At 32.4% G+C, this 14,297-nt stretch overlaps 1 protein-coding gene across 1 annotated transcript; it reads left to right on the forward strand.

Annotated features, from left to right (window-relative positions):
* Window positions 1-12,748: 12,748 nt before the first annotated feature.
* LOC119605251 (transcription initiation factor TFIID subunit 1-like) lies at window positions 12,749-13,839 on the forward strand. Its single transcript, XM_037958236.1, has 2 exons — window positions 12,749-12,985; window positions 13,415-13,839. Exons 1-2 carry the CDS (start codon window positions 12,977-12,979, stop codon window positions 13,793-13,795), a joined length of 390 nt encoding a protein of 129 aa, XP_037814164.1. The 5' UTR covers window positions 12,749-12,976; the 3' UTR covers window positions 13,796-13,839.
* The last annotated feature ends 458 nt before the right edge of the window (window positions 13,840-14,297 follow it).

Raw genomic sequence — 14,297 nt, forward strand, 5'->3', positions numbered from 1 at the left:
AAAACAAATTTTTGAATTTTCATTAATATGAAATTGACAGATATTCCCAGTAAAATATTTTCAAATTTTGGTAATGAGTATTGTAGGTAATGTAGTTATTTCACACATTACTTGGTAATGAGTGGTCTTTATTAATAAAATTATTTAATTTTTTTTGGGTAGGATTTGTTGCCAGATGTATAGAGCGTATGTCTAATAAGGAATTGGTTAATGGTTTTAAGTCTAATCGATATTAGAAGATTTTTGAAGAAATATTGATTTGTACCTTCATGTAAAAACTATTCCAAATAGCACGATAAAACAATTTGTTAATGGGGCCTTGGGTAATAGAATATACTAACAAGTTAGAGTGCTATATTCGGCTATGCCGAATCTTAAATACCCTCCACCAGCAAACTAATTTTTATTGAAACCCATCTAACTATCAAATTTTTAGATAACTTGCCAAAATTTTTGTCGAACTAATTTTGATTAGGTCCAGAAAAATGTATATTAATACGCCAGTTTGAAAACATTTTAATAGAATGATGTATCTATACACAGAATATGGGAGTTGTGACCAATTATGGACTGATCAGGAAACAATTTCGTATAATGATTTATATGCAGAAAAAGATCAAGTCTAATTTTACTCCAATAGCTTTATTAATCAATGAAATATGTGCGTTTAGGTGACTTTAGGAAGTGGACTTTATATAGGAGCTATGAGCAATTAAGGGCCTATCCGGAAAAATTTCGCAGAGTGATTCATATGTGCTCAAATCATATTTTATCAAGATATCTTTATTTGATAATTAAATATGTGCGTTTAAGAGATTTTTTGAAGTGGACCTATTACCAAATATGGACCGATCCAGATTTGATTTATGTTAAGATAAAACATATTTGTGTCGAATTTTCTCAAATTAACTTTATTTGATAATGAAATATGTGTGTTTAAGTGACTCTCTGAAGTGGACCTTATATGGAAGCTATGACCAATAATGGACCGATCCGAGAAAAAAGTGGTAGAATGATTCATATGTACACAAAACTTATTCAAGTCGAATTTTACCCCTATAGTTTTAGAATTCAATGAAATATATGCTTGTAAGTGATTTTCGGAAGTGGACCTTATATGGGAACTATGACCAATTATGGGCCTATTCGGGAAACATTTCGCAGAGTGATTCATATTAGGACAAAACATATTTGTGTCGAATTTTATCAAGATAGCTTTAGTTGATAATGAAATATGTGCTTTTAAGTGATTTTCGTAAGTGGACCTTATATGGGAGTTATGACCGATAATGGACCGACCCGTAAAAAATTTGTAAAATGATTTGTACGTACACAAAACACATTCAAGTCGAATATTATCCCTATAGCTTTAGAATTCAATGAAATATATGCGTTTAAGTGTTTTTCGGAAGTGGACCTTATATGGGACTTATGACCAATTATAGACCTATCCGGAAAAAATTTCGTAGAGTTATTCATGCTTAGGCAAAACATATTTGTATCGAATTTTGTCAAGATAGCTTTACTTGACATTGAAATATGTACTTTTAAGTGATTTTCGGAAGAGGGCCTTATATGGGAGCTATGACCAATAAGGGACCGATCCGTAAAAAAAATAGTGAAATGATTTGAATGCACAAAAACCATATTTCTGTCGAATTGTATCACGATAGCTTTAGAATTCAATGAAATATATGCGTTTAAGTGATTTTTGGAAGTGGACCTTATATGGGAGCTATGACCAATTATGGGCCTATCCGGAAAAAAATTCGTAGAATGATTCATGTTTAGGTAAAACATATTTGTGTCGAATTTTATCAATATAGCTTTACTTGCCATTGAAATATGTGCTTTTAAGTGATTTTCGGAAGTGGGCCTTATATGGGATCTATGACCAATTATGGACCGATCCATAAAAAATTTTGTAGAATGATTTGTATGTATACAAAATAGATTTGTGTTGAATTTTAACCCGATAGCTTTATAATTCAATGAAATATATGCGTTTAAGCGATTTTCGGAAGTGGACCTTATAAGGGAGCTATGACCAATTATGGACCTATCCGGAAAAAATTCCGTAGAGTGATTTATATTTTGACTAAACATATTTGTGTCGAATTTCATCAAAAAAGCTTTAGTTGACAATGAAATATGTGTTTTTAAATGATTTTCGGAAGTGGGCTTTATATGGGAGCTATGACCAATAATGGACCGATCCGTAAAAAAATTGGTTGAATGATTTGTATGTACACGAAACATATCCAACTCGAATTTTATCACAATAGCTTTATTCATCAATGAAATATGTGCGTTTAGGTGATTTTCGGAAGTTGACCTTATATGGGAGCTATGACCAATTGTGGACCGACTGAGATCTACGTTGACAGTATGATTTCTGTTCATATTATATTTACATGTACAAAATTTCGTGTTGATACCGATATATTTGAGGGAGTTATTAACGATAAACTAATTTCCGGGAATATATAACTTTGTATGGGGGCTATGGGAAATATTCGATCGATTGTAAAGATTTTGAACATAATTAATCACTACCCTGAAAAAATAATGTATGACAAAATTCATCGAAATATCATTTGTGGTTTCTGAGAAAACTTCAAAAGAATTATGAAAAAAACGTAATTTTTTTCGAGGTAGTCTGAAATTTTTACTCATAACTTTTTACGTTGTGAACCGATTTTGCTCATTTTCAATACCAAACTGCTTAGGATAATAGTAAACATTTTGGGTGAATTTGGTTTATTTCCTTTGCTTAGTTTTAACGTGAGCGTGTTTTACACAGACAGACAGACAGACGGACAGACGGACATAGCTAAATCGACTCAGAATTTGATAAGGACCCAGAATATATATACTTTGTTGGGTCTTAGATGAATATTTCTTGGTGTTACACACGGAACGACAAACTTATATATACCCTCTATCACCACTGATGGTGGTGGAGGGTATAATAAACACAGAAAATAACTGTAAGGTCGGTTTTAAATCCGGAAAAGTCGGGTAAGCACATTTATAACCAGTTATTTTTTTGGTCATCGTCAAACAAAAATAAGTAGTTATTCCCCCAAAAAGGAAGTACTTACACTTTGCTCCAATATTACTTGCCTACTTACCGGGTAAGTAAAGATTTTGCTGGGTTAGTATTAAATGTGTCTTGGGAGTTCTAAAATGTTTTTTTGAATATTGGGTAAATCACGCCGGAAGGATTTTCGAAATAAAGGTCTATCATTGTTCACCATAGAAATTTAATATTGCTATACCCTTGTTGATTTTGACATTCCGAAATGTTGGACTTAGATCTACAGAAAAATATATGTACATATATTTTTGTCCATTAAAAGCGTGATAGAACCCAAGCTAATCTCCATTCAAGTACAAAATCTCTCTATGGTACATAATTGACCCAAGTTCCCATTAAATGATTTATCTCGAAAGTCATACTCCTGTTCAGGGGTTTTAAAACTTTTTTTTGGGAGTAATTCGGTATCACGGAAACATTGGAGATATAGTAACGGGTTGATTAACAGTTAAAAAAGTGATTGTAGGTGGAATGGGGTCCAATGGTTAGCCCCTGAAAGTTGTTCACCTCTTGTAACACATTATTTAAAAAAATCACCAAAAATTCAATCGATTTTAGTGCTTTTTATCTTATTTTAAAGACATCATTCCTTAGATTATGATGTCGAAGTGCTTTCCATGAACACCTGTCTCACGGCCTTATTCCACGGTGGTCTTTTTCGTCCACAGGGGAAGCTTCTTTGACGACTCACCACCGCCCCTTTGTGTATCTGACATGATGGTGGCAATTTTGGCACAGACGTATGTATATAGTTCTGCCGCACAGTGGTATAGGAAAAAAAAAAAAGAGGGAAATAATTCGGTAACTTCTAAACGGTTAATCCGATTTTAATGAAATTTGGTATGCACAAAGAGGAGGTGTTGTCGAGTTTAGGTTTTGAATTTGGACCTTATAGGCCAACCAGGGGCCCGGCGGGGGGTCCTCAAATTAGGACACCTCGGCTATGTTAAATTTTTAAAACGATCCTATTTCTTCATTTGAGTTCCGATTTAAAAAAAATTTCGTTGTTGTCATAGCAGTAAATTATCTCTTATAGTTTAGGAGATATTCGCATTTGAAAATTAAAATTTTAAAATTTTTACCGTCCTTACTTTAGTTTTTTTTGATAATAGCAGGTCCAAATATTCCCGATTTTCGCCATTTTGTTTTATTTGCTTAACAACAAGTTTATATACCAAGCAGTGAAAGAATTATGTAAAAATCATGACTGAGTCCAAAGTTATAGGCATTTAAATTTAAAAAATTAAAAAAAGGCGATTTTTTGTCATTTTTTTGGGAAAAAAGTATCTTTTTCTTTTTAAGTTATCTAAAAAGTTTCTAAGAAGATGTATATAGAATTTATACTTTTTGGAAAGCTGACTTTACATAAAGTACTATAAATGAAACAAAACCTAAAAATTTTTGATACCGAGGGGACCAGGTCCATCCAAAAAAACCCTATTTTTTATGGAAAATTAAATTTTGAGCAAAAATTCTCAAATCGCATAGTCGATATCAAATTATAGTGATCTGTTTTATATGACCCAATAAGTTCTTAATCATTTTGTAACGGGTTTCGATAACCCCGCCCCTGGTATGGATATAATAGGCAAAAAACCAAAAAATCCCATTTTTGGGATTTTTTAAAACTTTTTTGGGAATTCCGGGATTTCTAATAAGAAAATTCGAAATTTTTATTTAATTTTGGATTTTGAGTAAAAAAATCTACCTAACTGTAAAATTTCATCAAAAAATATTCATAAATAAAATTTTTATTGCAATTTGAAAAATTTGTATCTTCGCAAAAACTGAATAAAAAACATTTTTTAATTTTTTTTAAAAAAAGTATTCCGCGAATTTTTTAATTTTCAAAAATTATATACAGTTTTGAAAAATAGACAAAATTACCTTTCCATTGATATATAACATGCCTACCTAATGTTTTTTAAGTGACAAATTAATTAGGGAAAACTCAACATCTTTTAGAAAATTTACCTAGCACTATTATTTTCATCCATATATGTAACAAATTTAAGAGTTAACCTTATGGATGAAAATAATAGTGCTAGGCAAATTTTCTAAAAGATGTTGAGTTTTCCCTAATTAATTTGTCACTTAAAAAACATTAGGTAGGCATGTTATATATCAATGGAAAGGTAGTTTTGTCTATTTTTCAAAACTGTATATAATTTTTGAAAATTAAAAAATTCGCGGGGCTATCGAAACCCGTTACAAAATGATTAAGAACATATTGGGTCATATAAAACAGGTCACTATAATTTGATATCGACTATGCGATTTGAGAATTTTTGCTCAAAATTTAATTTTCCATAAAAAATAGGGTTTTTTTGGATGGACCTGGTCCCCTCGGTATCAAAAATTTTTAGGTTTTGTTTCATTTATCGTACTTTATGTAAAGTCAGCTTTCCAAAAAGTATAAATTCTATATACATCTTCTTAGAAACTTTTTAGATAACTTAAAAAGAAAAAGATACTTTTTTCCCAAAAAAATGACAAAAAATCGCCTTTTTTTAATTTTTTAAATTAAAATGCCTATAACTTTGGACTCAGTCATGATTTTTACATAATTCTTTCACTGCTTGATATATAAACTTGTTGTTAAGCGAATAAAACAAAATGGCGAAAATCGGGAATATTTGGACCTGCTATTATCAAAAAAAACTAAAGTAAGGACGGTAAAAATTTTAAAATTTTAATTTTCAAATGCGAATATCTCCTAAACTATAAGAGATAATTTACTGCTATGACAACATTTTTTATAGTGCTCGATGAGGAGATTCTATATACGAAATTTTTTTTAAATCGGAACTCAAATGAAGAAATAGGATCGTTTTAAAAATTTAACATAGCCGAGGTGTCCTAATTTGATGACCCCCCGCCGGGCCCCTGGTTGGCCTATAAGGTCCAAATTCAAAACCTAAACTCGACAACACCTCCTCTTTGTGCACACCAAATTTCATTAAAATCGGATTAACCGTTTAGAAGTTACCGAATTATTTCCCTCTTTTTTTTTTCCTATACCACTGTGTGCCGGTCCATTTACAAGCACTTTGCTCAAGTAAACGAGCTATCTAATCAGATGCCATAGTAGGCCCGTTAAAGAATGACAGACATCATGAGTCGAACTCAATCAGACGCCAACAAGGAAAAGACAGTCACTAGTTTAAAGCCAATAGAAGAGGATGACCCAACATCAGATGAAAACACCTATGATGAATGCTGCATTCCTAAGGCATTCTCATAATCTTAAGACTCACCCCAGTGCATTCCTTACCTCTTAAAGTCGCATAACCACACTACTGAGATGGCTCTGTTGTTTCGGCAAACAGCACCTTGGGACGTAATTGGTGGTCCGGAATACGGATCCATTTTAATTGATACGACCTATCTCAGAGGCCACAAGGATTTACCAACACACCAGGTCCATTCAACCCAACCAACCATCGCAGTCTAGCCATTACACCTCAAAAACAACTCAGAATCCCTGAATCCCGTACACCAACTCATACCCAATCTTTGCATTATCAGTTCAAATCTAACATTTTATTTACCCACAGCCTAACCCAGTGGTAAGAAACTAGGATCAGTAACAGAAACTTATCCCGAAATTTATTCCAACTTCCCTTGGTTTTAAACCACATCCACTACGTGGATCCCGAGGAAAACTCAAACAATTGACCAGCCAGGACAAAGTCCTAGAGTCAATGCCACCCGTAGTATCAGATTATCTGGTGCTCAGGTTCGACCCAATGTCAAATCATTCCAAGGAAAGCCCGAGTATAAATTTGATCACCAGTTTATAGTCCTGGTAGACTAGAGGTACTGGTAGCACCTTTTTTTCCAAGGCTTGCAATAACACCAAGATGATAAGGGTCCTTAACATTCCTCCGGTGTAATATGTCCTCGGAAAAAAGTAATTTCAACCAGTTATATTATGATTAATCAATTTTTTCCACGATTAGGTTAAAATTTAGCAAAAGTTACTTTTAGACCTGGTGGAATAAAATTAGACTCACCAAAGAAAATTGTTTGTTGGTAGAAACAAAAACCGTATGTAGTATTCTTTGAAAATAGTATCGTCTGATCTTCTGTAACTCGGTGCCTTAAACGTAATTTTTAAGAATTTTCCAATCAGTGTTTGTGAGGGATGTTATATTCTGAATAATATCACTCGCAAGATGTTTGGATCTAATTTCCACAAAAGCCTGACAGTAGGAAAGACAGTGATCCAGAGTTTAACGGTCCCCTCTACATTCAACTGAATCCGCACATCCAATTTTGTATAGCTGTGCCTCTAATCCACTTAGAATAAGTACCATAATTCTAACATCAGACTTGCTCATTTTGAGGAGGCTTCTCGTCCTGCTCTCACGAGATTTCGGATTCTCTCACACATATTTTTGATTAAAGTTATAAATATAAAATTTGAACAGATAAAAATAACGAAATTCCATTTTGGATCTACATCTACATCTCATTCCATATGAGGATCAAAAACTGGTGTTTTTAATAAAAGTAACAATATTCCGAACCACCGTAGGCCCGCCACATCTAAAAAAAATCTGCAAATTTTCATACTTTTTTAAACTTTTAATTTTCAAACTGTAGTCATAATATTTGCTATAACTGTATTTTAACTGTCAGATTTCTGTTAACAGTTCACAACATATCAACAGTGTTACCAGACAGTTATGTTTTATGGAAAATACAGAAATTATTACCTATTTTACAGCTATCACTGTGTTATGTTCAACCAATTTCTTGTGTATACTTTAAGGAGGAAAATTTAAAAATACGATAGCTGTAAATGTTTACAATTTAAAACCCCTGATGAACAGTGCACTTCTTAGGTAGTAGAAACCAAACCAAACATGTGGGTTTCTATGTGGGTTTAGGTAAATTTCACTTAAGTACGAGTTAATCACTTTCAAGAAAATTTTGTACTAATAATTATGTACTTGAGGTTTCAAGTGTTAGTTAATCCTTTAAGCAATAGTTTAATATAATCTACTTGTTCTTAACTAGTAAATTTGTCTTAGATGGACTAAATTTTACTTCTGAGGAGATAAAACTGAAAACAATAATTGTTTTTGAAAGTTCGAAACAATTTGTTTTCACCGAAAGGACCAACCGGTACTTCTAACAAATTTAATTAGATTCGTAAGTGACACATATTTCAGACAGATCAGATCAGCATGCGCTCACGAAGAAATGGCGAGAGAATTTTGGATATTCCGAAAGTGTAGACCATCTGAGTTCCGATTTGTTTGTTGCCCATTCGTCGATCATGTTTGCTGCCGTCTCCAGGGGAATATGAATATCATATCACATTCGTCCCGGGACGATCGTTTACTTATGCATTTGTTGGCTATTTAATTTTTCCAAATGCGCTCATGTTCTGGAACAAATTTCAATTCGACCAAGTATAGTCTAAGTCGAAAAAGGAAGTAACTACAAATGAAAAGATATTTTATCCTTATAATGTTTGAGGTGACAGATTTGAGATCTCCAAACTATCTACGTATATGTCAATAGTCGGAGTTCTCAGATATATTTAGCGTCTAGTTTATTGTCTAGTCTATAGTCAACTCTATATTCCAGTCTATAGTCTAGTCTATAGTCTAGTCTATAGTCTAGTCTATAGTCTAGTCTATAGTCTAGTCTATAGTCTAGTCTATAGTCTAGTCTATAGTCTAGTCTATAGTCTAGTCTATAGTCTAGTCTATAGTCTAGTCTATAGTCTAGTCTATAGTCTAGTCTATAGTCTAGTCTATAGTCTAGTCTATAGTCTAGTCTATAGTCTAGTCTATAGTCTAGTCTATAGTCTAGTCTATAGTCTAGTCTATAGTCTAGTCTATAGTCTAGTCTATAGTCTAGTCTATAAGTCTAGTCTATAGTCTAGTCTATAGTCTAGTCTATAGTCTAGTCTATAGTCTAGTCTATAGTCTAGTCTATAGTCTAGTCTATAGTCTAGTCTATAGTCTAGTCTATAGTCTAGTCTATAGTCTAGTCTATAGTCTAGTCTATGTCTAGTCTATAGTCTAGTCTATAGTCTAGTCTATGGTCTAGTCTATAGTCTAGTCTATAGTCTAGTCTATAGTCTAGTCTATAGTCTAGTCTATAGTCTAGTCTATAGGTCTAGTCTATAGTCTAGTCTATAGTCTAGTCTATGTCTAGTCTATAGTCTAGTCATAGTCTAGTCTATAGTCTAGTCTATAGTCTAGTCTATAGTCTAGTCTATAGTCTAGTCTCTAGTCTAGTCTATAGTCTAGTCTATAGTCTAGTCTATAGTCTAGTCTATAGTCTAGTCTATAGTCTAAGTCCTATAGTCTAGTCTATAGTCTAGTCTATAGTCCTAGTCTATGTCTAGTCCTATAGTCTAGTCTATAGTCTAGTCTATAGTCTAGTCTATAGTCTAGTCTATAGTCTAGTCTATAGTCTAGTCTATAGTCTAGTCTATAGTCTAGTCTATAGTCTAGTCTATAGTCTAGTCTATAGTATAGTCTATCTATAGTCTATAGTCTAGTCTATAGTCTAGTCTATAGTCTAGTCTATAGTCTAGTCTATAGTCTAGTCTATAGTCTAGTCTATAGTCTAGTAGTCTAGTCTATAGTCTAGTCTATAGTCTAGTCTATAGTCTAGTCTATAGTCTAGTCTATAGTCTAGTCTATAGTCTAGTCTATAGTCTAGTCTATAGTCTAGTCTATAGTCTAGTCTATAGTCTAGTCTATAGTCTAGTCTATAGTCTAGTCTATAGTCTAGTCTATAGTCTAGTCTATAGTCTAGTCTATAGTCTAGTCTATAGTCTAGTCTATGGTCTAGTCTATAGTCTAGTCTATAGTCTAGTCTATAGTCTAGTCTATAGTCTAGTCTATAGTCTAGTCTATAGTCTAGTCTATAGTCTATAGTCTAGTCTATAGTCTAGTCTATAGTCTAGTCTATAGTCTAGTCTATAGTCTAGTCTATAGTCTAGTCTATAGTCTAGTCTATAGTCTAGTCTATAGTCTAGTCTATAGTCTAGTCTATAGTCTAGTCTATAGTCTAGTCTATAGTCTAGTCTATAGTCTAGTCTATAGTCTAGTCTATAGTCTAGTCTATAGTCTAGTCTATAGTCTAGTCTATAGTCTAGTCTATAGTCTAGTCTATAGTCTAGTCTATAGTCTAGTCTATAGTCTAGTCTATAGTCTAGTCTATAGTCTAGTCTATAGTCTAGTCTATAGTCTAGTCTATAGTCTAGTCTATAGTCTAGTCTATAGTCTAGTCTATAGTCTAGTCTATAGTCTAGTCTATAGTCTAGTCTATAGTCTAGTCTATAGTCTAGTCTATAGTCTAGTCTATAGTCTAGTCTATAGTCTAGTCTATAGTCTAGTCTATAGTCTAGTCTATAGTCTAGTCTATAGTCTAGTCTATAGTCTAGTCTATAGTCTAGTCTATAGTCTAGTCTATAGTCTAGTCTATAGTCTATAGTCTAGCCTATAGTCTAGTCTATAGTCTAGTCTATAGTCTAGTCTATAGTCTAGTCTATAGTCTAGTCTATAGTCTAGTCTATAGTCTAGTCAATAGTCTAGTCTATAGTCTAGTCTATAGTCTAGTCTATAGTCTAGTCAATAGTCTAGTCTATAGTCTAGTCTATAGTCTAGTCTATAGTCTAGTCTACAGTCTAGTCTATAGTCTAGTCTATAGTCTAGTCTAGTCTAGTCTATAGTCTAGTCTATAGTCGTCTATAGTCTATAGTCTAGTCTATAGTCTAGTCTATAGTCTAGTCTATAGTCTAGTCTATAGTCTAGTCTCTAGTCTAGTCTATAGTCTAGTCTATATAGTCTAGTCTAGTCTATAGTCTAGTCTATAGTCTAGTCTATAGTCTAGTCTATAGTCTAGTCTATAGTCTAGTCTATAGTCTAGTCTATAGTCTAGTCTATAGTCTAGTCTATAGTCTAGTCTATAGTCTAGTCTATATGTCATAGTCTATAGTCTATCTAGTCTATAGTCTAGTCTATAGTCTAGTCTATAGTCTAGTCTATAGTCTAGTCTATAGTCTAGTCTATTTGCTCTAATATTAAGGACTTTCAAACTGTCTTGAAATGCAACAATTTTAGGAGCTGCTGCAAAGTTTGCAATGAAGCTAAGTCTTGCAAATTTTAACAAATGCTAGAACAAATGTTTATTCTTATACTGAGGCCTTGCAAACTGTAGCATTTTTGCAAGAATTGCACCAATGAATTACAATAACAATTGAAATTTTTGCAAACAACCTAATGAAAAGTCATCAAGTTAAATAACAAAACTAAGGGTCAAAATTTCATCAGAAAGGTACAACAAAGAGAGATGACGTGTTTAGTAACTACTAAGTACAAAATATGTAGTGACAATTACCAAAACATAGCACTAGGTACTACAGTTAAAAGCATTTGCTTTTTATTATTATTATTTAAAACTTTAGTTTATTATAGTAAAAGTAATAAAAGAGTGTACAAAGTAGAAAAATAACAACAACAAATGGAAATTACGAGTAAAAACTTAAAGTACTTAAACCAAAATAATCACACAAACCTACTAGTTCAATGGAGTACAAACAATATGGAAGTATAGTAGTGATAAAACCATAAAAGACCGAAATCCCAAAAATAGCTGCAGCAGCAACAACAACAATACTGTTATCTTTTACAAAAATTAAAAATATAACAACAACAAAAACATAAAGAGATTTAAGCAGAGCAGGCCACAGATATAACACACATATGCAACGCATATTTATTTAAAATTTCAATATACAATTTTCGAAAAAAAAAGATAATAATGACCAAACAATCGACCGACGACGAACAACTGACAACCAATACAGTTGTACAGTGGGGCAGAATTAAAATTTTTGGGAAAGAAAGTAGGCATTTCTAAACGGCTAATCTGATGGGGAGAAAATTTATCATGGGAATGGGAGTATTCGTGTTTAAGTTTTGAAAATAAGGGATTCGACATGTAAAATTTTCTATTTGTCATCCGATTTCAAATGTTTAAATTTTGGAAATTTCTTAGATCATTTGTGGGATCCACATTCAAAACCTAAAATCGAATACTCCTTGGCTACGCTAACGTCAAATTTTATTCCTAAAGCCCCCTTCACACGGGCACACAAGTAATATGAGCTGTCAAAATTTTGTGTAGAAGAGAACGGATGGGATCGTCTAAACGCAATATGTAATGAAACCATCACACATTGAGAGAAAATACGGATGGAAAATTTGACAGTCGTATTGCTCTCTTCATTTTTTGAAATGATTCAAAAAACAAGCAAGTCGCATTAGATCAGGGATGTATTTTTATGTAAACATATACAAAAAAAGTGAAACAGCTGTTCCATCTTACTTTGTTATTGTTTTATGCCAATCGTGTAAACACAAAAAATATAAATCATACGACTTTTATTCTCTTTTTTGTCATACGGATGGAATTTCATTTTACTTTTTCATTAGACTTGTCGTACGTAAAGTGTGACCGTGTGAAGGGCCCTTAACGGACCAGTCGTTTAGAAAAAACAGATTTGTTTCCCAAAAATATTGTTTCTACCCCACGGTGCAGTATTGAAATACGAAATGTAAAGAAACGAGTGTGTGGAAAGTAGAGTAAGACCAAAAGAAAGATAAATAAATCATAAAAAGCATTAACTAAAGGGTTTTCAAATTTAGTACACAATCAACCAGCGTAAAGTTAACAACGCAGAAAGAACTCTAAACACAATACGCACGAAGCGCAACGGAGAGGACGTAACAAAAAAGAAACTTCACCGAACTAAAAATAATAACAAAATAGTGATACTAGTGCTTTATCTATAATTTTTTCCAATAATATTTAAAATATTATATTAAAAAAAACATTAAAATGAAAACAGTAAGTGTAATCTGTCAAAAAAGGAAGTTGAAGAAGAGAATAAAAAAACTTGTGACAGTTGGAAAAAAGAAATAAATAAACATAAACAATTTTGAACCAAATGTATAAAACTACATATTGATAAATTTGTTATCACAAATAAAAAATTATATATATATTTTTAGACCATAAATTAAAATACAAACAATATGTTTATCTTATCTTAACAGTTTTTTTTCTTTTTTAATTTTTTGGGGGAGACAATAAATAAACACTTCCCTATTTTTATTAAAATCAAAAATTGGAAAAAAAAACTTTCTTGAACCGACAAAAACTATAAATAAATTTATGCTTAAAGATAACTCCACAAATTTCTTTAACTTATCCCAACCCTATCAAACTAAAAACAAACAAAAAAACTTATCAATTAATTATCTTTTTTTTCCCTAGATAATCTTAGTATCTCTTTGCTTGTGCCTTTTGGCCTCGGCCATAACCGCCGATAAATCCCACAAACATCAAGGTAAACTGTTGAAAAGTGGCCACGAAGAACACAAAAAACATGCCGATTTACAACCTTTAAACAAAGACGAAGCCGAGCTTAAGACCCACACTCCCACAAATGAACAAGCTGTACCCAAACCAGCCTCCGGCTCTGGTCGCAAACATCGTAATAATCATCATGGCAAAAATAAAAAGGGTTCCAATACTGAAGCTGCCCACACCGGACGTTCTCGCAAGACCCAAACGAAACCCAACAAACACAATGGTCAAAGATCCCACAATAAACAACATGGTCGTAAACATGGGCGTGGCAAGCAGGCCCAATAGTTTAAGTTATTATCCTTAAAAATAAAAAAGAAAACTGTACAAAATGTAATGTTTCTAATAATAAAAATTATTTAAATTTATTTAATAAATCCTCAAACAAAAAAATAAACAAATAAAACTTAATTTATAACTTAGTTTTCATTAGAAAAACAAATATTAATTATTTACTAAACATTTAAAGGAAAATTTATTTAACTAATTTGTTTACTAGCTCTACTAGTTCTGGCGTGTAAATACAATTTAGCAGATAAGCGTTAGCGTTTATTGTTTGCTTTTAATTTTCTTAGCAAATATTAACATAGTACTATTCTGGATTTTAAGATTTTAGGTCAGTTTTAAATAACATATGGTTTAGCATTAGGACCTATGTGATGGTTATTATGTCTTCTATTCTTGCCAAAAATGTAACGGGGTCTTAAACCCACATATCGGTCAGAAGAATTATGCTTACATATGAAACTTGTCTGGTAGAAAACGATCGAAATATTCATCATAAAAGTAT

This window comes from Lucilia sericata, unplaced genomic scaffold (genome assembly GCF_015586225.1).
Source record: "Lucilia sericata isolate MDLA Ls3-8-SP2 unplaced genomic scaffold, ASM1558622v1 Contig000467F_arrow, whole genome shotgun sequence".
Lineage (NCBI taxonomy): Eukaryota > Metazoa > Arthropoda > Insecta > Diptera > Calliphoridae > Lucilia > Lucilia sericata.